Here is a 22,037-nt window from a genome sequence, read left to right as displayed (position 1 = left end):
GGCAGGTGGGATTAAAGATGAGGCTGTGGAGACAAGCTATTGGCAGAGAGGACACACTTTAAACCCTGGGAAGATGGCATTACCCAGAGAGGGGGAAGGATGAGGACACTGCAGAGCCCAAGACCATTGCCAGACCCGAGTCATGCGGCTCCTTTGTTCCAGGAACCACAGCTGACTCTAGAAGCAATAGCAGCATTTTCACTCCGCAGGTGCATCTCTTCCACGCTTTGGGGTGCCTGCCCTGACTCTGACTTCTGGGGCTGGGATTTAAGGCTCTACCAGGCCACAGCTAGCCAGCTCATAGGCGGTTAACTACCTGATTCAGCTCTTCGTCTCTTTCACTCCTTTACATCGGACTCACGAGGGCTGGGGGACAGCTCCCTTTCGCTAAGTACTTTCCGCGTGCTAAACACCGCACGAATTCCCCTCGGCCCTACAGGACCAAACGACTCAGAGAGGGTGTGCGGTTCCACTGAGGACGCCCAGCAGAACAGCCGCACCCGCCGCGATGAGATCCCCTGCCTGTCCAGCCCAAGCCCAAGCGCCCTCGCGGTCACGTGGCATTTCTGGAACCTAACAGCCAGAATGCAGGAGGGCCAGGCCGAGGCCGCAGCGCTGAACAACGCGCGCAACTGGCGGTCGAGGACCACGCAGCGCGACCGGCTAGGACCTCCATCTCGATGCGTGGGCGAAAGGCTGGGGCCCTGTGCCGCTGGCGATCCCGGGGACCGCCTGGAACTCGCGGCACTAGGGATCCAGATGGAAAGTAACCCACAGGCACCGCAGCCGCCGGAGACACGGCTACAGTACCGGACTACGGCCGGGACTGCCATATGCCACGGGCGGGGCGAAACCGGGCCTTTTGAAAGGCAGCGATTTAAACCAATCAGCGCAAAGGGTTGGCAACCCTCCGCCCAATTGGAATCGCTCTCATTCTGAAGGCGGTTCCGACTTGGAGTCCGGCAGCCCAATGGGAGAGGTGGAAATTTCCAGAACGAACGGAACCAATGGGCGCGGCCAGCGCTGCTACGATTGGCAGAGCAAAAGACCAATCTGTGTCGCAGAAGTCCGCTCCTCCCTCCGTTCGTGCAGCCTGAGATGGGTGGGTTTATAGAGCGGCGTCCAATCCTGAGGTGCGGGGGAGGCAGGGTTGAGGGAATCACTCCCCGCTGTCCAATGAGAGGGAAGTGGAGATGATGGGCTGGACCTCAAGCCAGTAGTAGAACAGCACAGACAGCCCCCTAGAAGTACTCGACCAGTGAGCAGGCGAGGAAGGGGCGGGAGCCGGGGTCCCGGCAGCTTCTAGTAGGTTCCAGAAGGCGGCGCGTGCGGTTGGGATCGCGGAGCGGACGGATTCGATTCAACGGGGTTCCGGGCCGCGCTGCGCTATGGAGCAGGTGAAGGGGGAGGGGCGGGCTGAGGCCCCGAGACCGCTCGGGGACCGGCGGAGGCCAGGCCCGCGGTAGGGGGCGGGGCGGGTGCCAGATCTGGGCGACCGGAGCTGGGTGCTGGAGCCGGACGGGGCGGCGGCGGGGAGGCGAGGGCCGCGGGCGGCGGGCGGGAGCGGGATCTGTAGAGGCCGGCCGCGGGGAGCGCCCATCGCCCCTTGGTTGGGCGAAGAGGGCCGGGAGGAGGCCACAGCTTGGGTGAGTCCGGCCGGCGGCGGGAAGAGGGGCCGCGACCGGGCCCTGAAGGCGTCCCGAAGGGGCTGCTGCAGGCTATGCTGGGGAGGGTGCGGGCCGCAGAGGGCGGGGTGGAGTTAGGCCAGGGGCCGGGGTCGGCACCCGCGAGGTAGCGCTCCGGGAGATCTGAGACAGCCGACGGAGAAACCGCTCGGACTTAGCCACGAGGAACTTGGACGGATCCAGGGAGCGGGGACGGGAATACACTGGGTCTTAGCAGCCTGAGATCCAGTTGGGGCAAATCTTACTCTTCTGCATCTGAGAATGTGAGGGTGGGAGAGCGTTGAGCGGGGATTTGAGGAGCTACAGACCGAGTGTAGCTGATGCAGTAAAGGGAAGGGTGCCGCAAAAGTCCTTGGAACGAATTCCATCTCTGACAGTGGTTTACAAATGTATTGCGGCCCCTCCCCCTCTTTTTGTATGCGTGTGTGTGATTGTCGAGTGACCGAGGACCGACACTTCCGAAAGGTGGATTTCTAGCTACACTGGGGCGGTTGTAGACAATTTGCAGAGATTAACCGCTAGAAGTTATGGGCCTCTGTTGAGCATTTGGGGGGCAGAGTTTGAAGCGGCTGCTGCTTCCTTTCAGTGACTTGGTTATGTCCTCAGTAGCTTGTGGTTGTGAAAGGCCTAGAGATTTTGTTCCATTGGAAGCTGTCATTGAGCTATAATGATTCATCGGAAGAAAAAGAACAAAACAACCTCCGAGAAACCTCTACCAACATCTGAGAAATCATCTGCTCGAGAGTACTACCCTCGTCGCTCCGGGCCCATAACACTTCGGGGTGACAGTTCTGAAACTATACCTGGTATTTGGTTCTTACTTCAGATCCATAAAACTAAGATTGCCCACACGCTCCCCTTAAGTAAGACATCTCGATGGACTAGTGACTACCACCCTTTTTTTGGTGGAGTTACAGAGCTGAGCCTTTGGTCTCTTGTAGCAGTTGCTGCTTTAGGCAAAGCTCTAGCTTCCTTGCTGTATTAAAAAGAGTGGAAATGAAGTTAATAAACTTTTTGTGCCCATATAATGCTTCAGTTGTATCTAGGATTAAATGGGCTGTATTATAGGTGAGGAAAAATTTTCTGGAATAAGACATTGCTCTTTTACTTTTAAGAAAGGATCTCGGCTGGGTGCAGTAGCTCGCACGTATAATCCCCAGCACTTTGGGAAGCCAAAGCGGGCGAATCACCAGAGGTCAGGAGTTCGAGACCAGCCTGGCCAACATGGTGAAACCCCCTCTGTAATAAACGTACAAAAATTAGCGGGGCATGGTGGCGCATGCCAATAATCCCAGCTACTGGGGAGGCTGAGGCAGGGGAATCGCTTCACCCCTGGAGGCGTAGGTTGCAGTGAGCTGTGATTGTGCCACCACACTCTAGTCTGGGCGACAGAGTGAGACTCCGTCTTGAAAAAAAGAGAAAGGACCTCTTTCTGCTGTTACCAAATTTATTATTTATTTTTTAGAGACAGGGTCTGGTTCTGTGGCCCAGGCTGAAGTGCACTGGTGGGATCATAGCTCACTGCAGCATCAAATTCCTGGCCTCAAGCGATCCTCCTGCCTCAGCCTCCTGAGTAGCTAACCACACGCCACCACAACTGGCTAATTTTTAAATTTTTTGTAGAGACAGAGGTTTTGCTATGTTTCCCAGGCTGGTCTCGAATTTCTAGGCTCAAGCTATCCTTCAGCCTTGGCCTCCCACTGCATGAGCACTAGGATTACAAGCGTGAGTCACTTTGCCTGGTCTTAAAATGTTTGTTTTTAAATCACCACCACCCATGGTAGAAGTGTATGTGCAGGTAGATAGATGGTGAATGAATATTTGACTTAGGACAGCAAACTGACATGGCGACTGTACAGATGACCTGGCATTTAACCCCAGGTGTGTTTGAGCCCACCATCTGGAAGCCATTCCTGAAAATAAACAAGACTTTGTTTTCATTTTCAACTGTGAGGTTTGTATTTCAGTTTAGAAAATACTCAAGTTGGTCTGGGTGCGGTGGCTCACACTTATAATCCCAGCACTTTGGGAGGCGGAGGTGGGTGGATCATGAGGTCAGGTTGAGACCAACCTGTCCAGCATTGTGAAACCCCATCTGTAGTAAAAATTTAAAAAAAATAAAAAATAAAAAATCGCCCCGGGGGCGGTGGCTCACGCCTGTAATCGCAGCACTTTGGGAGGCCAAGGCGGGTGGATCATGAGGTCAGGAGTTCGAAACCAGCCTGGCCAATATGGTGAAACCGTGTCTCTATTAAAAATACAAAAATTAGCTGGGCGTGGTGGCATACTCCTGTAGTCCCAGCTACTTGGGAGGCTGAGGCAGGAGAATCGCTTAAACCCAGGAGGCGGACCTTGCAGTGAGCTGAGATTGTGCCACTGCACTCCAGCCTGGGTGACAGAGCAAGACTCTCTCTCAAAAAAAAAAAAAAAAAAAAATTAGGTGAGCATCGAGGCGTGCACCTGTGGTCCCAGCTACGTGGGAGGCTGAGGCAGGACAATTGCTTGAAGCCGGCTGGTGGAGGTTGCAGCGGGCCAACATTGCTCCACTGCCCTCCAGCCTGGATGACAGTGAGACTCTGTCTCCAGAAAAAAAACAAGTTGGACAGATTTTGAATGTTCAAGCTTGTCTTTTTTTTCAATAGGGGCCTTTCAAATAAATCCTGCAATGATATACTTCTTACATTTAACCCAACACAGGCATACAGCCATGTAACACATTCAGCAAAACAGTATTTACTGTTATGTGCCCTGTGTGCTGGTATTTTTTGTCCCACTTGGTCTCTTAAAATGCTGGTCATGACCTACAAAATTGATTTCCTGACCCACTGTTGATCAGTACTCTGTTTGAAAAATGCTTTTTTAAAGCATACGCAAGAACTTCACCAGCTGCCTCTTGACACCACTTGAGTTTTGTTAACTCTTTGTCTTCTGCCCTCCATCTTGGGCTCTAGGATTTTTTATCCCTTGTTTGCTTAATTTGGCAGGTTCCTTCTGCCTGTGCCTCTGTAATGTCTCTGACTGATGGAAGTTCCTGATCTATTTCAGGATTCCAAAATCATTTCTTTCTTTTTTTTCCCCCCCCCCAGATAGAGTCTCACTCTGTCCCCCAGGTAAGAATGCAGTGGCGCCATCTCGGCTCACTGCAACCTCCGACTCCCAGGTTCAGGTGATTCTTCTGCCTCAGACTGCTGGGTAGCTGAGACTGCAGGCATGCACCACCACATCGGGCTAATTTTTGTATTTTTAGTAGAGACGGGATTTCACCATGTTGGCCAGGCTGGTCTCGAACTGCTGACCTCAGATGATCCACCCGCCTTGGCTTCTCAAAGTGCTGAGATTACAGCCTAAAATCATTTCTCTTAACAAAATTATTTCTTGCATCAATTTACTGGGTCGTGAGTGGATAATACATAGAATGAGTTAGTAACTTGGGTGACATAACTATCTCACAGCACGTTTACCTCTTAAAGGTATATTTTGGTCTGGTGTGATGGCTCACCTTTGGGAGACTGAGGCAGGAGGGTTGCTTTAGGCCAAGAGTTTGATACAAGCCTGGGCAATATGGAGAGACACCATCTCTACCACAGAAAGAGAAAAACATTTAGCCAGGCGTAGTGACATACACCTGTAGTCCCAGCTACTTAAAAGGCTGAGTTGGTCGGGCGCAGTGGCTCACACGTGTAATCCCAGCACTTTGGGAGGCCAAGGCGGGCAGATCACCTGAGGCCAGGAGTTCAAGACCAGCCTGACCAACATGGAGAAACCCTGTCTCTACTAAAAATACAAAATTAGATGGATGGTGGTGGTGGTGCATGCCTGTAATCCCAGCTACTCAGGAGGCTGAGGCAGGAGACTCGCTTGAACCTGGGAGGCAGAGGTTGTGGTGAGGTGAGATCGCACTATTGCACTCTAGCCTGGGCAACCAGAGTGGAACTCCATCTCAAAAAAAAAAGAACGAAAGAAAGAAAAAAGGCTGAGTCAGGAGGATTGCTTGAGTCCAGGAGTTGAAGGTTACAGCCAGCTGTGATCATGCCACTGCACTCCAGGCTGGGTGACAAAGTGAGATACTGTCTTTAAAAAATACATAGATATGTATATATATGGCCGGGCGCGGTGGCTCACGCCTGTAATCCCAGTACTTTGGGAGGCTGAGATGGGCGGATTATGAGGTCAGGAGTTCGAGACCAGCCTGGCCAACATGGTGAAACCCCATCTCTACTAAAAATACAAAAATTAGCCAGGCGTGGTGGCGGGAGCCTGTAATCCCAGCTACTCGGGAGGCTGAGGCAGGAGAATCGCTTGAACCCGGGAGGCAGAGGTTGCAGTAAGCCGAGATCGTGCCACTGCACTCCAGTCTGGGGACAGAGCAAGACTCTGTCTCAAAAAATAATAATAAAATGAATAAATGAAGGAGCTTCTCGAGGGGCTGCCTGCCCTCAGGTAGGCTGCTGTGGGGCGCCTGGCCTTTTGTGGGGCAGCTCAGTGAGGAGAAACCCTTTAGTGAGGACCCTGTTAAGACAGGGCCAAGGCCTGCCTCACTTTTTTTCTTTTTTTTTTTTTTTTTTATTAAAAAGTAAACTTTAATGTCTAATGCAAACTTGGGGAGGGCAGAAAGATCACACACAAGGCTGTCACTTCACACTTGGAGGGTTGCACAGCAGCCCAGCAGAGGCACTCCTCACTTCTCAGACAGTGGGATGGGCGGGCAGAGACGCTCCTCACTTCCCAGACCATGCAGGGGCTGGGCCGAGGAACTCCTCACTTTCCAGACAGTGCAGCGGCCAGGCAGAGGTGCCCCTCATTTCCAAGACAGAGGCGGCCAGGCAGAGGTGCCCCTCATTTCCAAGACAGAGGCGGGCAGGCAGAGGTGCCCCTCATTTCCAAGACAGAGGCGGGCAGGCAGAGGTGCCCCTCATTTCCAAGACAGAGGCGGGCAGGCAGAGGTGCCCCTCATTTCCAAGACAGAGGCGGGCAGGCAGAGGTGCCCCTCATTTCCAAGACAGAGGCGGGCAGGCAGAGGTGCCCCTCATTTCCAAGACAGAGGCGGGCAGGCAGAGGTGCCCCTCATTTCCAAGACAGAGGCGGGCAGGCAGAGGTGCCCCTCATTTCCAAGACAGAGGCGGGCAGGCAGAGGCGCTCCTCTCTTCCCAGTCAGGCAGCCGGGCAGAGGGGCTTCTTACTTCTCCGACAGTGGGGCGGCCAGGCAGAGGTGCTTCACTTTTTCAAACTGCTGTATCCCACCGGGCGCAGTGGCTCACGCCTGTAATCCCAACACTTTGGGAGGCTGAGGCGGATGGATCACCTGAGGTCAGGAGTTTAAGACCAGCCTGACCAATATGGTGAAACCCTGTCTCTGCTAAAATTACAAAAATCAGCCGGGCATCGGGGGGGGCACCTGTAGTCCCAGCTACTTGGGAGGCTGAGACAGGAGAACCACTTGAACCTGGGAGGCAGAGGTTGCAGTGAGCCGAGATGGCACCACTGTACTCCAGCCTGGGCGACAGAGTGAGACTCCGTCTCGAAAAACAAAACAAAACCAAACCCTGCTGTATCCCTACTTCTTGCACTCTAAATGTTTGAGAATGGAGAGGTTTAAACCACAGTAGCATTTCTTTATCCTCCATCCGCTTTGTAATGCAGTAATATTTAAGAATGGCAGGAATCAATTTGGGGGGCCAGCTTGACTGTTACCCATTAATGAACATTTATCTATCATGTGGTGACATGTTGTCACACCAGGAAATGGAGACTAGTTCTTCTCTGATGGGAGGAGATGGCAACCATGCCATAGGCAGGCATCTTGCTGCTCCCAAGAAAGAGAAGCCTCCGCTGCCATCCCACAGCCTTTGGGTCACTGGAGCATGGATCAGTGCCACTCCGCCCACCTTCTTCCTGTGAGGGGTGACTAGGCCTGTGCTCCATTTATCATTTGGATGCTTTGGAAATCTGTGACAGATGACTTGACTTTTCCATGAAAGGAGCCTGTGATACGTCCTGGAGTGGCTTCGTGAGCTCCATGTAGAGACCGGAAGAGTGGCAGAGCCCTCGTTCGTCACATGAGGGCTGCCGTGGAGTGCATCCTGGGCTCTTTGCCCCTGCTTATTTTTTCTTTGCTGGCTCCCTACGGAAAGTGTGGGAAATTAAATAAATGAACTTCTTTTCTCTTTTCTGATCTGTAAAGTCACCCATTTATTTGTTGGTAACTCCGGAAAAGAATGAGTGTTATCTTAAAAGCTTGTGATTAAATGGGCTGATCATAGAGAAGCTGTGTGCTCCTTTCCCCTCAGGTCAATGAGCTGAAAGAGAAAGGCAACAAGGCCCTGAGCGCGGGCAACATCGACGATGCCTTACAGTGCTACTCTGAAGCCATTAAGCTGGATCCCCACAACCACGTGCTGTACAGCAACCGTTCTGCTGCCTATGCCAAGAAAGGAGACTACCAGAAGGCTTACGAGGATGGCTGCAAAACTGTCGACCTAAAGCCTGACTGGGGCAAGGTCAGCTGTGGGCAGTGGAGGGAGAGAGGCCCTTCTGACCTTTCCAGAAATGCCATTTGGTGGCCTGAGGCTCACCTGTCCTGATAGACTGATAGTTACCTACCCACCTCCCTGTTTGAGTATCCTCCTCAGAAACGGCATTTTTCATCAAATCTAAGATAGCTATTAGTTGTAATACAGCCTTTATTTTTGGTACTAAGAAGGAAGAGGCTGGGGCTAGGCGCGGTGGCACATGCTGTAATCCCAACACTCTGGGAGGCTGAGGTGGACGGATCACTTGAGGTCAGGAGTTCAAGACCAGCCTGGCCAACATGGAGAAACCCTGTCTGTACTAAAAATGCAAAAAAAATTAGCCAGGCATGGTGGCATGTGCTTGTATTCCCATCTACTCAGGAGGCTAAGGGAGGAAGAGCACCTGAGCCTGGCAGGCGTATATTGCAGTGAGCTGAGATCGTGCCACTGCACTCCAGCCCAGGTGACAGAGCAAGACCCTGTCTAAAAAAAAAAAGGAGGAGGAGGAAGAGGCCAGGTGCAGTAGCTCACACCTGTAATCCCAGCACTTTGGGAGGTTGAGGCATGAGGATTACTGGAGCCCAAGGGTTTGAGACCAGCCTGGGCAACATAAGGAGTCCCTGTCTTTACTAAAAAAATAAATAAGGAAAAACAATGCTGCTAAAGAAACTGACCACAGTTGATCAGAGGTGAATGGGGTGGGGCGGATGTGCCTCTGCTATTTGGATGGATCCTTAAAGTAGCAGCCTTGGTCTTGTAGCCTACTCCTCTCCTTTTTGCTCTTTGGCCTTTGTGCGAATACTCATTTTTTTTCCCACATTAAAAGTAGAATTGTTCTTTTTGGAGTTCATCTTCTGGATTTACCTCTGGGTGTTCTTTATTTTGTGTCTTTCTTTGGTGGTTTAAGGGCTATTCACGAAAGGCAGCAGCTCTAGAGTTCTTAAACCGATTTGAAGAAGCTAAGCGAACCTATGAGGAGGGCTTAAAACACGAGGCAAATAACCCTCAACTGAAAGAAGGTTTACAGAATATGGAGGCCAGGTTGGCAGGTAGGTACTATGCACAGTTTTCTTTCTTCTTATTAATGGGATTAATTTTGAGTCTTCCCCCTGAGAAATGTCAGTCTGTTAGGGTATGGGACACAGTAATTCTAGTGAACTCGTTTCATGGTGATGTGCTTTCCTTTACTCGGACAGAGAGAAAATTCATGAACCCTTTCAACATGCCCAATCTGTATCAGAAGTTGGAGAGTGATCCCAGGACAAGGACACTACTCAGTGATCCTACCTACCGAGAGCTGATAGAGCAGCTGCGAAACAAGCCCTCCGACCTGGGCACGTAAGTGGACGCAGCTCATTGAGGTTCTGGAAATCAGGAGGAATGTTATGCTTTTTCTTCCTGTAGCGTCACAGCAGAGGGTTCCCTGCCTTAAACTGCAGTTTCTGCCTTTGCTTATTCTCTGCAGAGCAGTAGCGGGTGGTCGTTTATTTGTAATTATAGAAAGGGTCAGGGGAGCATATATCACAGTAATCTAGAATGTTCCTTGTCATCTATATACATCTCTTGCCTGCTATCCTAGAACTCTGATCTAGTGTCAACCCCATCCTTTCCATCTACTAAGGCCCTCCTGTCTCTGTTGGTAGATCAGGGTGGAAACAAGCTTGAAGTTCATGTGTAAAGATGTGTCTAGGCCGGGCGTGGTGGCTCACGCCTGTAATCCCAGCACTTTGGGAGGCCGAGGTGGGCGGATCACAAGGTCAGGAGATCGAGACCATGGTGAAACCCCGTCTCTACTAAAAATAGAAAAAATTAGCCGGGCGCAGGGGCGGGCACCTGTAGTCCCAGCTACTCGGGAGGCTGAGGCAGGAGAATGGCGTGAACCCGGGAGGCGGAGCTTGCAGTGAGCCGAGATTGCGCCACTGCACTCCAGCCTGGGCGACAGAGCAAGACTCCGTCTCAAAAAAAAAAAAAAAAAAAAAAAAAGATGTGTCTAAATCGGCCGGGCGCGGTGGCTCAAGCCTGTAATCCCAGCACTTTGGGAGGCCGAGACGGGCGGATCACGAGGTCAGGAGATCAAGACCATCCTGGCTAACACGGTGAAACCCCATCTCTACTAAAAAATACAAAAAACTAGCCGGGCGAGGTGGTGGGTGCCTGTAGTCCCAGCTACTCCGGAGGCTGAGGCAGGAGAATGGCGTGAACCCGGGAGGCGGAGCTTGCAGTGAGCCGAGATCGCGTCACCGCACTCCAGCCTGGGTGACAGAGCGAGACTCCCTCTCAAAAAAAAAAAAAAAAAATGTGTCTAAATCTTGTGCTGGTATCCATCTCTATCTCAATCCTCTGGCTCCTGAGATCAGCTACGGAAGTATACCTAAAACAACTTATTCCTCTGTGTATCTGCCAACCTTGAGGAATAAACTTGACCTCTGTGACTTGATTTTATTTTATTTTATTTATTTATTTTATTTTTTCGAGATGGAAGTCTCGCTCTGTCACCTAGGCTGGAGTGCAGTGGTGTAATCTCGGTTCACTGCAACATCCACCTCCTGGGTTCAAGAGATTCTCCTGCGTCAGCCTCCTGAGTAGCTGGGATTACAGGTGTACACCACCACACCTGGCTAATTTTTGTATGTTTAGTAGTAGCGACAGGTTTTACCATCTTGGCCAGGCCAGTCTCAAACTCCTGACCTCAAGTGGTCTGCCTGCCTCAGCCTCCCAAAGTGCTGGTATTACAGGTGTGAGCCACCGTGCCCGGCTATCTGTGACCTCATTTTATTTATTTTTGTTGACTCTATTTTAGATGGTGTTTTGACAGTTTGAGCATTCCTCAATTGTATCTCATGAGTGATGCAAAATCTAGCCATCTTTTGATGGGTGAGGAGCTTCTAAACACAGGAATCTGACTTTCATAGTGGGAGTTAAAAGACTGTGGGGAGAAGTAATTGCAATTTTTCTTTCTTTTTTTAAATCAATACTAGGAAACTACAAGATCCCCGGATCATGACCACTCTCAGTGTCCTCCTTGGGGTCGATCTGGGCAGTATGGATGAGGAGGAAGAGGTTGCAACACCTCCCCCACCACCCCCTCCCAAAAAGGAGACCAAGCCAGAGCCAATGGAAGAAGATCTTCCAGAGAATAAGAAGCAGGTCTTGTTTTTTCTCTCCTCACTGTCACTCATTTATAGACAACTAGAAATCTTTATGTTGAATGGGAACATCTGTCGACCTTGAATGACCATGATTATTATGGTTTTTTTTAGGGATGGAGTCTCGCTGTGTTTCCCAGGTTGGTCTTGAACTCCTAGCCTCAAGCGATTCTCCTGCTTCAGCTAGGATTGTAGTCACAAGCCACTGTGCCCAGCTGTAACTATTTTGAGTGCTTTAGTATGTGCTAAGCTTATGACTATTATTCATTAGAATGGTCAGCATGTTAAAAGATCAGCTTCAGGTCAGGCACAGTGGCTCATGCCTGTTATCTCAGCACTTTTGGAGGCCAAGGTGGGTAGATAACCTAAGGTCAGGAGTTCAAGATCAGCCTGGCCAACATGGTGAAACCTCATCTCCACTAAAAATAGAAAAATTAGCCATGTGTCATGGTGGACAGAAGAATCACTTGAACTTGGGAGGCCAAGGTTGCAGTGAGCCGAGATCTTGTCACTGCACTCCAGCCTGGGCGACAGAGCGAGACTCCATCTCAAAAAAAAAAAAAAAAGATGAGCTTCACAAGAGAATTCCTAGGAGTGATGTGTAGCCAAGAGTGAGCAGCGGGAGTTGCCCTTCCCGTGGACGCAACGGTAGCTTCATTGCTGCCAGTGTGAATGTTGGTCAGAGCAAGACCAGAAAGTTGGGAGTAATTCACATCCTTGTCATGATCCAGAAGAATGTTGTCCACATCAATCCTTAGACCTTTGCTTCCTGGCTGGACATGGTATGCAGTTGGGAGCGTCCGCTAAGCAGCACTCTTTTGGAGCAGGAGGCATGTGCCTCAACGATTTCATTTCCCTCCTTGTAACTGGAACAGCAGATTGTTGCCAAATTTAGCACCTTGAAATGGGTAAGCGTTGGTTGTTTAGGGTGTCTCAGCTGGAAAAAGGCCCTCCACTGTGGGCGGTAGCGAGTTTTGCCGAAGACTCGTGCCACTCAGCCCCTTCTCATCCTCTCACCACACCCTCTGCTATGATTCCCTGACAACTAAGACCCTGAGGCAGCCACAGGACCGACACCAGATCTGCTGCAGCCTCTCAGAATAAAGCCTGGTCCAAAACTCTGCTGTCCTCAATGGTTGCTTCAAGTTGAAGGCATTTCCTCTCCCCTAAAGAAGCGCTCTGCTTCCTGACAAAGATCCAGGAGAGTAGGTGGAAAAGGGGGAGTTTCAGAGCAAGCAAAGATGAAGTTAGTTTTCATTCTAATGGCTGATACTTGATTGTATTGTCTATAGCTGATTGATGAAGAGGCCTTCAGGAGAACTTGCTAGAGTTCTATACATGTTAGCTGTATTTCAGAACTTGTGACAGATCATAGATTCTTGCTGTCTTTGTCACCTGAGTTAGATTTGCTCAGCACTCACTTCTAAACCTCATCTAGGCACTGAAAGAAAAAGAGCTGGGGAATGATGCCTACAAGAAGAAAGACTTTGACACAGCCTTGAAGCATTACGACAAAGCCAAGGAGCTGGACCCCACCAACATGACTTACATTACCAATCAAGCAGGTGAGGCCCAGAAACAAGGGGCAAGGGAATTATTGGGTATCTGAGGGAAGAAGCAAGGACTGACTGTTCCTTCTTCACCATCCTGCCTGGCAGCGGTGTACTTCGAAAAGGGTGACTACAATAAGTGCCGGGAGCTTTGTGAGAAGGCCATTGACGTGGGGAGAGAAAACCGAGAAGACTATCGACAGATTGCCAAGTAGGCTCGACCTTCCAGAATACCTTGATAGCGTGGAGGGTTTGCTGTCCAAGACTTAAGTTTCTCTGCATGGGGAGGAGGGCTGCTGGCCATAGAATCTGCTGTGTTAAGAAAGGGCTGGCAGGCCGGGCGCGGTGACTCAAGCCTGTAATTCCAGCACTTTAGGAGGCCGAGGCGGGCGGATCATAAGGTTAGGAGATGGAGACCACAGTGAAACCCCGTCTCTACTAAAAATACAAAAAATTAGCTGGGCATGGTGGCGGGCGCCGGTAGTCCCAGCTACTCAGGAGGCTGAGGCAGGAGAATGGTGTGAACCTGGGAAGCAAAGTTTGCAGTGAGCTGAGATCGCACCACCACTCCAGCCTGGGTGTCAGAGCGAGACTCTGTCTCCAAAAAAAAAAGGGGGCTGGCAAGAAGGTCACCGCAGACAAGACAAAAAGTGTTGAAGGCAGTGATGCGGGTCTTTCTAGTTGCAGGTGTGTTTTTCTGCAGGAGCTGACCTTATCTGTTTGTCCTAAGCAGTCCTTGTCTGTCTCTCTTTTTCAGAGCGTATGCTCGAATTGGCAACTCATACTTCAAAGAAGAAAAGTACAAGGATGCCATCCATTTCTATAACAAGTCTCTAGCAGAGCACCGAACCCCAGATGTGCTCAAGAAATGTCAGCAGGTGGGTAGGAAAGGAATAGGGGTCTTTTCTTGTTTTCCTAATAATTGAGCCATTGTTTCTTACTGTTTTATTTAACAACGAACTCGACCTTTTTTTTTTTTTTTTTGAGATAAGGTCTCACTCTTTTGCCTAGGCTGAAGTACAGTGGCATAGTCATGGCTCACTGCACCCTCAATCTCCTGGGCTTCATTGATCTTCCCACCTCAGCCTCCTGAGTAGCTAGGATTAGAGGCGTGTGCCACTACATCCAGCTAATTTTTTATTTTTTATTTTTGTCACCCAGCCTGGAGTGCAGTGGCACGGTCTCTGTTCACTGCAACCTCAGCCTCCCAGGTTCAAGCAGTTCTGCCTCAGCCTCCCGAGTAGCTAAGACTACAGGTGCGCACCACTACGTCCAGCTAATTTTGGGGGTTTTTTTTTTTTTTTTTTGAGGCAGAGTCTCGCTCTGTCGCCCAGGCTGGAGTGCAGTGGCGCGATCTGGGCTCACTGCAAGCTCCGCCTCCCGGGTTCACGCCATTCTCCTGCCTCAGCCTCCCGAGTAGCTGGGACTACAGGCGCCTGCCACCTCGCCGGGCTAGTTTTTTGTATTCTTTTTTTAGTAGAGACGGGGTTTCACTGTGTTAGCCAGGATGGTCTCGATCTCCTGACCTCGTGATCCGCCCATCTCGGCCTCCCAAAGTGCTGGGATTACAGGCTTGAGCCACCGCGCCCGGCCAATTTTTGTATTTTTAATAGAGATGGAGTTTCACTATATTGGCCAGGCTGGTCTCAAAATTCCTGACCTCATGATCCATCCACCTCGACCTACCGAAGTACTGGGATTACAGGCCACTGCGCCTGGCCACATCCAGCTAATTTTTTTATTATTTGTAGAGAAGGGGGTCTCACTGTGTTGCCCAGGTTGGTCTTGAACTCCTGAACTCTAGTGATCCGCCCTCCTCAGCCTCCCAAAGTGCTGGAATTAACAGGCGTATGCCACTATGCCTGGCTGAACCTGACATTTTTTTAGGTAGTGGCTTTGGTCATCTTACATGATTCTTTTTCTCTCATTTAACAGTGACAACATATAGGAAGTGATCTGGTTTTTGGTTTTGTTTTGTTTTATTTTTTGCAGTTTTTTGTATTGGTCAAGATTTCAACCCTAAATGTGTCAATATTGAGGGCCTGTGCATTAAGAGTGTTTATAGTGGCCGAGTGCGTAGTCCCAGCTACTCGGGAGGCTGAGGCAGGAGAATGGCGTAAACCCGGGAGGCGGAGCTTGCAGTGAGCTGAGATCCGGCCACTGCACTCCAGCCTGGGCAACAGAGCAAGACTCTGTCTCAAAAAAAAAAAAGAGTGTTAATAGTTCTTGTAACATAACACTTTGACTATTTTATACAACAAAAATGATAAAATGATGTGAATCAGGCCAATTGTCATAAATTATGTAGGGTGTGACTTTATATTTACAAAAGGATTGGTGAGAGAATGAATTGTGCTAGTGAGGTGTGCATCCTTTTCATACAGGGCTTATTCTTGTACCAGTGTTGTGTCAGTGCCATTCATTCTCTTTTATGGTAATCCCAGCACTTTGGGAGGCCTAGGCGGGTGGATGATGAGGTCAGGAGATAGAGACCATCCTGGCTAACACAGTGAAACACTGTCTCTACTAAAAATACAAAATATTAGCCTTGCATGGTGGCAGGCACCTGTAATCCTAGGCACTCAGGAGGCTGAGGCAGAAGAATGGCGTGAACCTGGGAGGCAGAACTTGCAGTGAGCTGAGATCGCACCACTGCAGTGCAGCCTGGGAGACAGAGCGAGACTCCGTCTCAAAAAAAAAAACAAAACTGTAAATTTCTTTTAAAAACTTGCCAGCAATAGCAAGGACCATAGCAATAGCTCACGCCTGTGATCCCAGCACTTTGGGAGGCCAAGGCGGGCGGAACACAAGGTCAGGAGATCGAGACCATCCTTGCTAACACGGTGAAGCCCCGTCTCTACTAAAAAAAATACAAAAAAAAAAAAAAAAAAACTAGCTGGGTGTGGTGGTGGGCGCCTGTAGTCCCAGCTACTCAGGAGGCTGAGGCAGGAGAATGGCATGACCGGGAGGCGGAGCTTGCAGTGAGCCGAGATCGCGCCACTGCACTCCAGCCTGGGTGACAGAGCGAGACTCCGTCTCAAAAAAAAGCTTGTCAGCAATACTCTGAAAATTAAAATCCTAATATTTAGATGATTATGAGTGTTTAAATTACTATTCCAATAATTATGTTTTGTAGGCAGAGAAAATCCTGAAGGAGCAAGAGCGGCTGGCCTACATAAACCCCGACCTGGCTTTGGAGGAGAAGAACAAAGGCAACGAGTGTTTTCAGAAAGGTGCTGCCTGCAGCTTGGGGATCGGGGGGAGCGGTGCTGCATGTGCCTCCCATGCCAGGCTGTGGGGTAATATGGCCGGCTATATGTGGGGGCCTTTTGCTTTTTAAAAGATAGACTTTGTTTTTCTTCCCCAGGGGACTATCCTCAGGCCATGAAGCATTATACAGAAGCCATCAAAAGGAACCCGAAAGATGCCAAATTATACAGCAATCGAGCTGCCTGCTACACCAAACTCCTGGAGTTCCAGCTGGCACTCAAGGTGAGGAGACCTGTGGGGGCGGCCATTACTGTAAGCCTGCATGTGAGGAGTGGGTTTTCTCTCTGTGTTTTCATCAACATGGGTTGATGATGATGTTTGAGACAGTGTCTCACTCTGTCCTGCCTCGGCCTCCTGAGGAGCTAGGACCACAGGCACATACCACCACATCCTGCTTCATTTTTAATTTTTTTGTAGAGTTGGGGTCTTGCTGTGTTGCCTAGATTTATAGTGGTGTGTGTGTGTGTGTGTAAAATATGGGACCTGTATCTAACTGGTCCTGGCCCATGGAGTTATTACTGGTTGGCAGTACATTGGAAGGCGGGTCCTTTCACCCCTGTATCCTTCCTCTTTTTTCTTTGTTTTTGCCTTTTTAACCATTTTTAAGAAGTGGAATTGCTGGGCCTTGTGGTGTCTATGTTTACTTTGTTTGTTTGTTTGTTTGTTTGAGACAGAGTCTCACTCAGCTGCCCAGGCTGGAGTGCCGTGGCACGATCTTGGCTCACTGCCACCATCTCCTGGGTTCAAGCAATTCTCCCATCTCATCTTGCCAAGTAGCTGGGATTACAGGCACCCGCCATCATGCCCGGCTAATTTTTTGTATTTTAGTGGAGACGAGGTTTTACCGTGTTGGCCAGGCTGGCCTTGAATTCCTGACCTCAGGTGATCCACTTGCCTCAGCCTCCCAAAGTGCTAGGATTACAAGCGTGAACCACTGTGCCTGGGCCCCCCCCCCTTTTTTTTTTAAGACAAGGTCTGCCTCTGTCGCCCAGGGTGGCTGGAGTGCAGTGGCACGATCTCAGCTCACTGCAACCTCTGCTTCCCCAACTTAAGCCATCCTCCCACCTCAGCCTCCTGAGTAGCTGGGACTACAGGTGTGCACCACTGTACCCTGCTAATTTTTTTTTTTTTTTTTTTTTTTTGAGAGGGAGTCTCGCTCTGTCACCCAGGCTGGAGCGCAGTGGCGCAATCTAGGCTCACTATTTTTTTTTTTTTTTTTTGAGACAGAGTCTTGCTCTGTCGCCCAGGCTGGAGCGCAGTGGCCGGATCTCGGCTCACTGCAAGCTCCGCCTCCCGGGTTTACGCCATTCTCCTGCCTCAGCCTCCCGAGTAGCTGGGACTACAGGCGCCCGCCACCTCGCCTGGCTAGTTTTTTGTATTTTTTTAGTAGAGACGGGGTTTCACTGTGTTAGCCAGGATGGTCTCGATCTCCTGACCTCGTGATCCGCCCGTCTCGGCCTCCCAAAGTGCTGGGATTACAGGCTTGAGCCACCGCGCCCGGCCTCGGCTCACTATTTTTTAGTAGAGATGGAGTTTCACCATGTTAGCCAGGATGGTCTCGATCTCCTGACCTCGTGATCCACCCTCCTTGGCCTCCCAAAGTGCTGGGATTACAGGCGTGAGCCACCACGCACGGCCAATTTTTGTCTTTTTTTTATAGAGACAGTGTTTCACCATGTTTTTCCAGGCTGCTCTCAAACTCCTGGGCTCAAGCAATCCTCCTGCCTTGGACTCCCAAAGTGCTGGGATTACAGGCATGAGCCACTGCGCGCGGCCTACGTTTAATTTTTGAGGAGCCACCATGTGTCTCAGCGGCTGTGCCATCCTTCCTTGCTTTTCTGTTTTGCTCAGCTAGGTAGGTCTGCTGTTCTCAGTCATATCAAGTTTGGTCAAATACGATTGTTTGACACTGAATGGAGTTCCCATCATTCTCTTGAGTATCAACCACCCTGCCTCTTTCAGCAGTGTTTTTTTGACTGTTCTCTAGCTGACAAACCTGGACCATGTTGTGGGAAGGTGACAAAGTGTGACCCGTCTAGAAACAGCCATACCTGGGTTTGTGTAGGTTTTTATATTTTGTGCCACTGTCTTCTGGGTCTGTGTCTGGGCCTAGAGACATCATTTCTACTAGTAGGATTGTACAAGAGTCATGTCAAAAGCATATTGATTTGTGAGGCAAAGAATAGCGGGTTGTCAGTCACCTCGGAGGTGGGCAGTGCTTTCCCAATCATGAGAGCGTGGAGAAAGAATGAATGGGGTTTCTGCTGCTGTCCCAGCTTCTTGGTGGAAGGGTTGGAATTATTCCCAGGTGAGCTCAGTGTACTGCATAATGTTCTCTTCCTCATGATTTCCTACTTTGAAGATGTTTCAAAAAGAAGAATACATAGTGAATATCTGGTGTATCTTCAACCTTTATCTGACAATTAAATGCTCACCTTTTTTGCTGAACTGTTTGCAAAAGGAAATTGTATACATTTGGCACTTAGAATGAGACATCCAAGTCTTGTGCACGCATTGCCTGAAAAGACTCCCTGTCCAGTGCAGCACTGTCAGCTCACGCAGCCTCACCAGACCAAGGCCTGATGCCATCTGCCGTCTGTCCATCCATACTCAGACTTGCCTACTTCTCCAAAAATATGTTTTAAAACTTGGGGTTTTTAAATTTATTTTATTTTATTTTATTTTATTTTGAGACAGAGTTTCTTTCTTGTTGCCCAGGCTGGAGTGCAATGGCATGATCTTGGCTGACTGCAACCTCCGCCTCCCACGTTCAAGCGATTCTCCTGCCTCAGCCTCCCAAGTAGCTGGGATTATTACAGGTGCAGCCACCAGCACAGCAATTTTTTTTTTTTTTTTTTTTTTTTGAGATGGAGTTTCACTCTTGTTGCCCAGGCTGGAGTGCAATGGCACGATCTCAGCTCACTGTAGCCTCTGCCTCCCAGGTTCAAGCAATTCTTCTGCCTCAGCCTCCCTAGTAGCTGGGATTATAGGCATGTGCCACCACGCCCAGCTAATTTTGTATTTTTAGTAGAGACAGGGTTTCTCCATGTTGGTCAGGCTGGTCTTGAACTCCTGACCTCAGGTGATCCACCCGCCTCAGCCTCCCAAAGTGCTGGAATTACAGGCATGAGCCACTGCACCTGGTTTTTTTTTTTGTTTGTTTTTTTTTTTTTTTTTTTTTTTTTAAAGTAGAGACGGAGTTTCACCATGTTGGCCAGGCTGGTCTTGAACTCCTGACCTCAGGTGATCCACCCACCTCAGCCTCCCAAAGTGCTGGGATTACAGGCGTGAGCCACCGCGCCTGGCGTTGTTTTGTTTTTTAATCAGCAGTGGTTTTGGATTCCAAAGCTCTCAGTACCAAGGCCCATGCATTTGGTCTAGCTGTCATGTACTCTTCAGTTTCTCAAACTGGAATTGTCCCCCACTATGTGTTTTTCATAGCATCAGCCTCTTGCAGAGTCCGGGCAGTTTGTCTTTTATGGGATGATCCATCATCTGGAGTTGTCTTTTCTGGTGTCATCACCTCTGTGTGGTGCTGGGTGAGGTGTTCGTTGGAAGTTCACATGCTTGAGCTGCCTGTAGTGAGCTTGTCCAAGGGAATGAGCCTAATTTCTTTCTGCTGCTTCATTCTAGGACTGTGAGGAATGTATCCAGCTGGAGCCGACCTTCAGTAAGTACCTTTCTGCTGCCCGTCCCCTGTCTCTAGCCAAAAGATTAGAGAAGGAAAGGGCAAGCCCTTTGTCTACCTGTGTGTCCTTGGGACCTGTAGCATTTAGGATCCAGCATCAGCAGGTGTGAACAGTGTTGATGTGCAGGTGAAGAGGTGCAAGGAGCAGCCTTGGGCGCTGCGTTTGGATGACGCACCACCTCTCCTGTCTGTAGTCAAGGGTTATACACGGAAAGCTGCTGCCCTGGAAGCGATGAAGGACTACACCAAAGCCATGGATGTGTACCAGAAGGCGCTAGACCTGGACTCCAGCTGTAAGGTGGGGCTGCTTCTGGGGCTCCAGGGCTCCCCCTGCCTCTTTCTCTGTTGGGTCTTTTCCACGTTCAGTCCCTGATTTCTTCCCTGTCACCTCCATTTCTCCGTTTCTCTCTTACTTGCTCTGTCTTCCCTTGTCAGTTACCTCTGTTATCTTGGACCTGCTGAAGTAGTGAGCTGGGTGGTGCCAACACTCTTCCCCTTTGTCTCTTCTGGACTGCAGGAGGCGGCAGACGGCTACCAACGCTGTATGATGGCGCAGTACAACCGGCATGACAGCCCCGAAGATGTGAAGCGACGAGCCATGGCCGACCCCGAGGTGCAGCAGATCATGAGTGACCCAGCCATGCGCCTTATCCTGGAACAGATGCAGAAGGACCCCCAGGCACTCAGCGAGTACGTAGAGTCAAAGAGGTGGCCTTGCTGGAAATGGAGAACAAAAGCAGGCAGATGAGTGCACACAGCTGGGAGGGGTGTGCTCGGTATGGGAGGAAGAGGAATTCTGTCATTCTCCTAAACTTGAGGAGATTGGTAGTGGGTGGAGAGCTGGAAGGGCCTTCCTTGTTTGTCATGATAGCTTGAGCAGTCATTTGGAAAGGCCCATTTAGCTGGGAGAAAGGTCTTAGCTGGAAACTGTGTCGTGGGCTTGGAGTAGGACTGGCAAGTTCTGCGAAGTGGAGCAGGCCTCCGCAGCTCTGCGCCCCAGGCCTCGCCAGGACCCCTCCTTGCCGGGGCCTTCTGTAGAGGGGGTTGAATTGGGGCTTGCTCTGAGAGGAAGTAAGATTTTAAAGGTTGTCTCATTTCAAATAACTGCCTCTTCCTCTGTAGACACTTAAAGAATCCTGTAATAGCACAGAAGATCCAGAAGCTGATGGATGTGGGTCTGATTGCAATTCGGTGATGACTTGTTCATCCCCCTTCCCTTCGCCCTCATGTGGAAAGAGGAGCTGGGACCGCGGCGAGCAGCACGGAGCGGAAGGGAGAGCAGGGGAGAGAAGGCCTCATCTCTCTATATTTATACATAACCCCGGGGAAGACACAGAGACTCGTACCTGCGCTGTTTGTGCCACCGCTGCCTCTGGGCCCTCCCAGCACACGCATGGTCTCTCCACCGCTGCCCTCGAGTTCCGTATCTCCTTCCCCTGCCCCCAGTTGCTGTCTCGGCTGCTCTCCCATAGTTGGTTATTTTTTATTTGGGGCAGTGGGCATGTATGGGGAGGGGAGGGGGTTCTTCCAGCCTCAGGTCCCAGCTGTCTCACGTTGTTTATTCCGCGTCCCCTTCTCCAATAAAACAAGCCAGTTGGGCGTGGTTATATGTTGCTTTGGCCTTGAGTGTTTTTTTTTTTTTTTTTAACCAAGAGTTTGTCTTGCAGGGGCTGCTCCTGGAATCTGATCTTGCTCTTCTCTTCGGGGTGGGCTTAGGAGGAGTCAGGTGGCTTGGCACAGCTCCATGGCTTTGCTGAGAGGGTTGCTAGGTGGCGCTGTTGCTCAGTGGCTGGAAGGACATCTGGAGGCTTCCCCACCCCAAGTGGTACTAATGAGAGGTTCGGATAAGCTTTGTGGTGTCCCCGGTGTTGTTAGTTCTCCACATTATAGTCCCAAAGTTAGAAACTGGCTAGATCCAGAGAACAGAATTTCAGTGTGACCTCTGTGGGGGAAGGGCAGCTATACTGTCAGTTGCTGTTAGATTTAGGAGTTGGGTCATGGATTGTTTTTGTTTTGTTGTTTTGTTGTTTGAGTCTCAGGCCGGAGTGTAGTGGTGCGATCTCAGCTCACTGCAACCTCCACCTCCTGGGTTCAAGCGATTCTTATTTTATTTTTTTTTTGAGACGGAGTCTCGCGCTGTGTCACCCAGGCTGGAGTGCAGTGGCGCGATCTCGGCTCACTGCAAGCTC

The 22,037-nt window shown here is 50.2% G+C and overlaps 1 protein-coding gene and 1 long non-coding RNA gene across 6 annotated transcripts; both read left to right on the top strand.

The window, feature by feature from the left end:
* Positions 1–418: 418 nt before the first annotated feature.
* STIP1 (stress induced phosphoprotein 1) lies at positions 419–21,455 on the top strand. Of its 5 annotated transcripts, none has more exons than XM_077962532.1 (14): positions 419–1,102; positions 7,973–8,182; positions 9,102–9,243; positions 9,391–9,532; positions 11,173–11,341; positions 12,779–12,905; positions 12,999–13,101; positions 13,648–13,768; positions 16,027–16,123; positions 16,258–16,382; positions 19,794–19,830; positions 20,043–20,146; positions 20,366–20,538; positions 20,971–21,455. In XM_077962532.1, the coding sequence occupies exons 1-14, from the start codon at positions 971–973 to the stop codon at positions 21,041–21,043; spliced, it is 1,755 nt and encodes a 584-aa protein (XP_077818658.1). In that variant the 5' UTR covers positions 419–970; the 3' UTR covers positions 21,044–21,455. The 5 variants fall into 5 exon arrangements, 3 of the variants coding, with proteins under 3 accessions (XP_077818658.1, XP_077818659.1, XP_014969401.3); XM_077962533.1 differs by lacking the exon at positions 419–1,102 and adding an exon at positions 1,298–1,397 and having other exon boundaries at positions 9,174–9,243; XM_015113915.3 differs by lacking the exon at positions 419–1,102 and adding an exon at positions 1,298–1,397.
* Positions 6,223–7,546, top strand: LOC144334154 (uncharacterized). The gene is made up of 2 exons (XR_013403653.1): positions 6,223–6,590; positions 6,779–7,546. It is a non-coding gene; the product is annotated as an uncharacterized LOC144334154 (long non-coding RNA).
* Positions 21,456–22,037: the final 582 nt, after the last annotated feature.

This window comes from Macaca mulatta, chromosome 14 (assembly GCF_049350105.2).
Source record: "Macaca mulatta isolate MMU2019108-1 chromosome 14, T2T-MMU8v2.0, whole genome shotgun sequence".
Taxonomy (NCBI): domain Eukaryota; kingdom Metazoa; phylum Chordata; class Mammalia; order Primates; family Cercopithecidae; genus Macaca; species Macaca mulatta.
Note: the sequence above shows the minus strand (reverse complement) of the source record. Positions and strands in the feature narration are given on the sequence as shown.

Excerpts from the sequence above, each read along its gene's own strand:
- STIP1 (XM_077962532.1), top strand. The coding sequence starts at position 971 with ATGGGAGAGGTGGAAATTTCCAGAACGAACGGAACCAATGGGCGCGGC. Across the intron at positions 9,244-9,390 it reads TATGGAGGCCAGGTTGGCAG|AGAGAAAATTCATGAACCCT; the intron begins GTAGGTACTATG and ends TTACTCGGACAG. Across the intron at positions 16,383-19,793 it reads AGTTCCAGCTGGCACTCAAG|GACTGTGAGGAATGTATCCA; the intron begins GTGAGGAGACCT and ends GCTTCATTCTAG.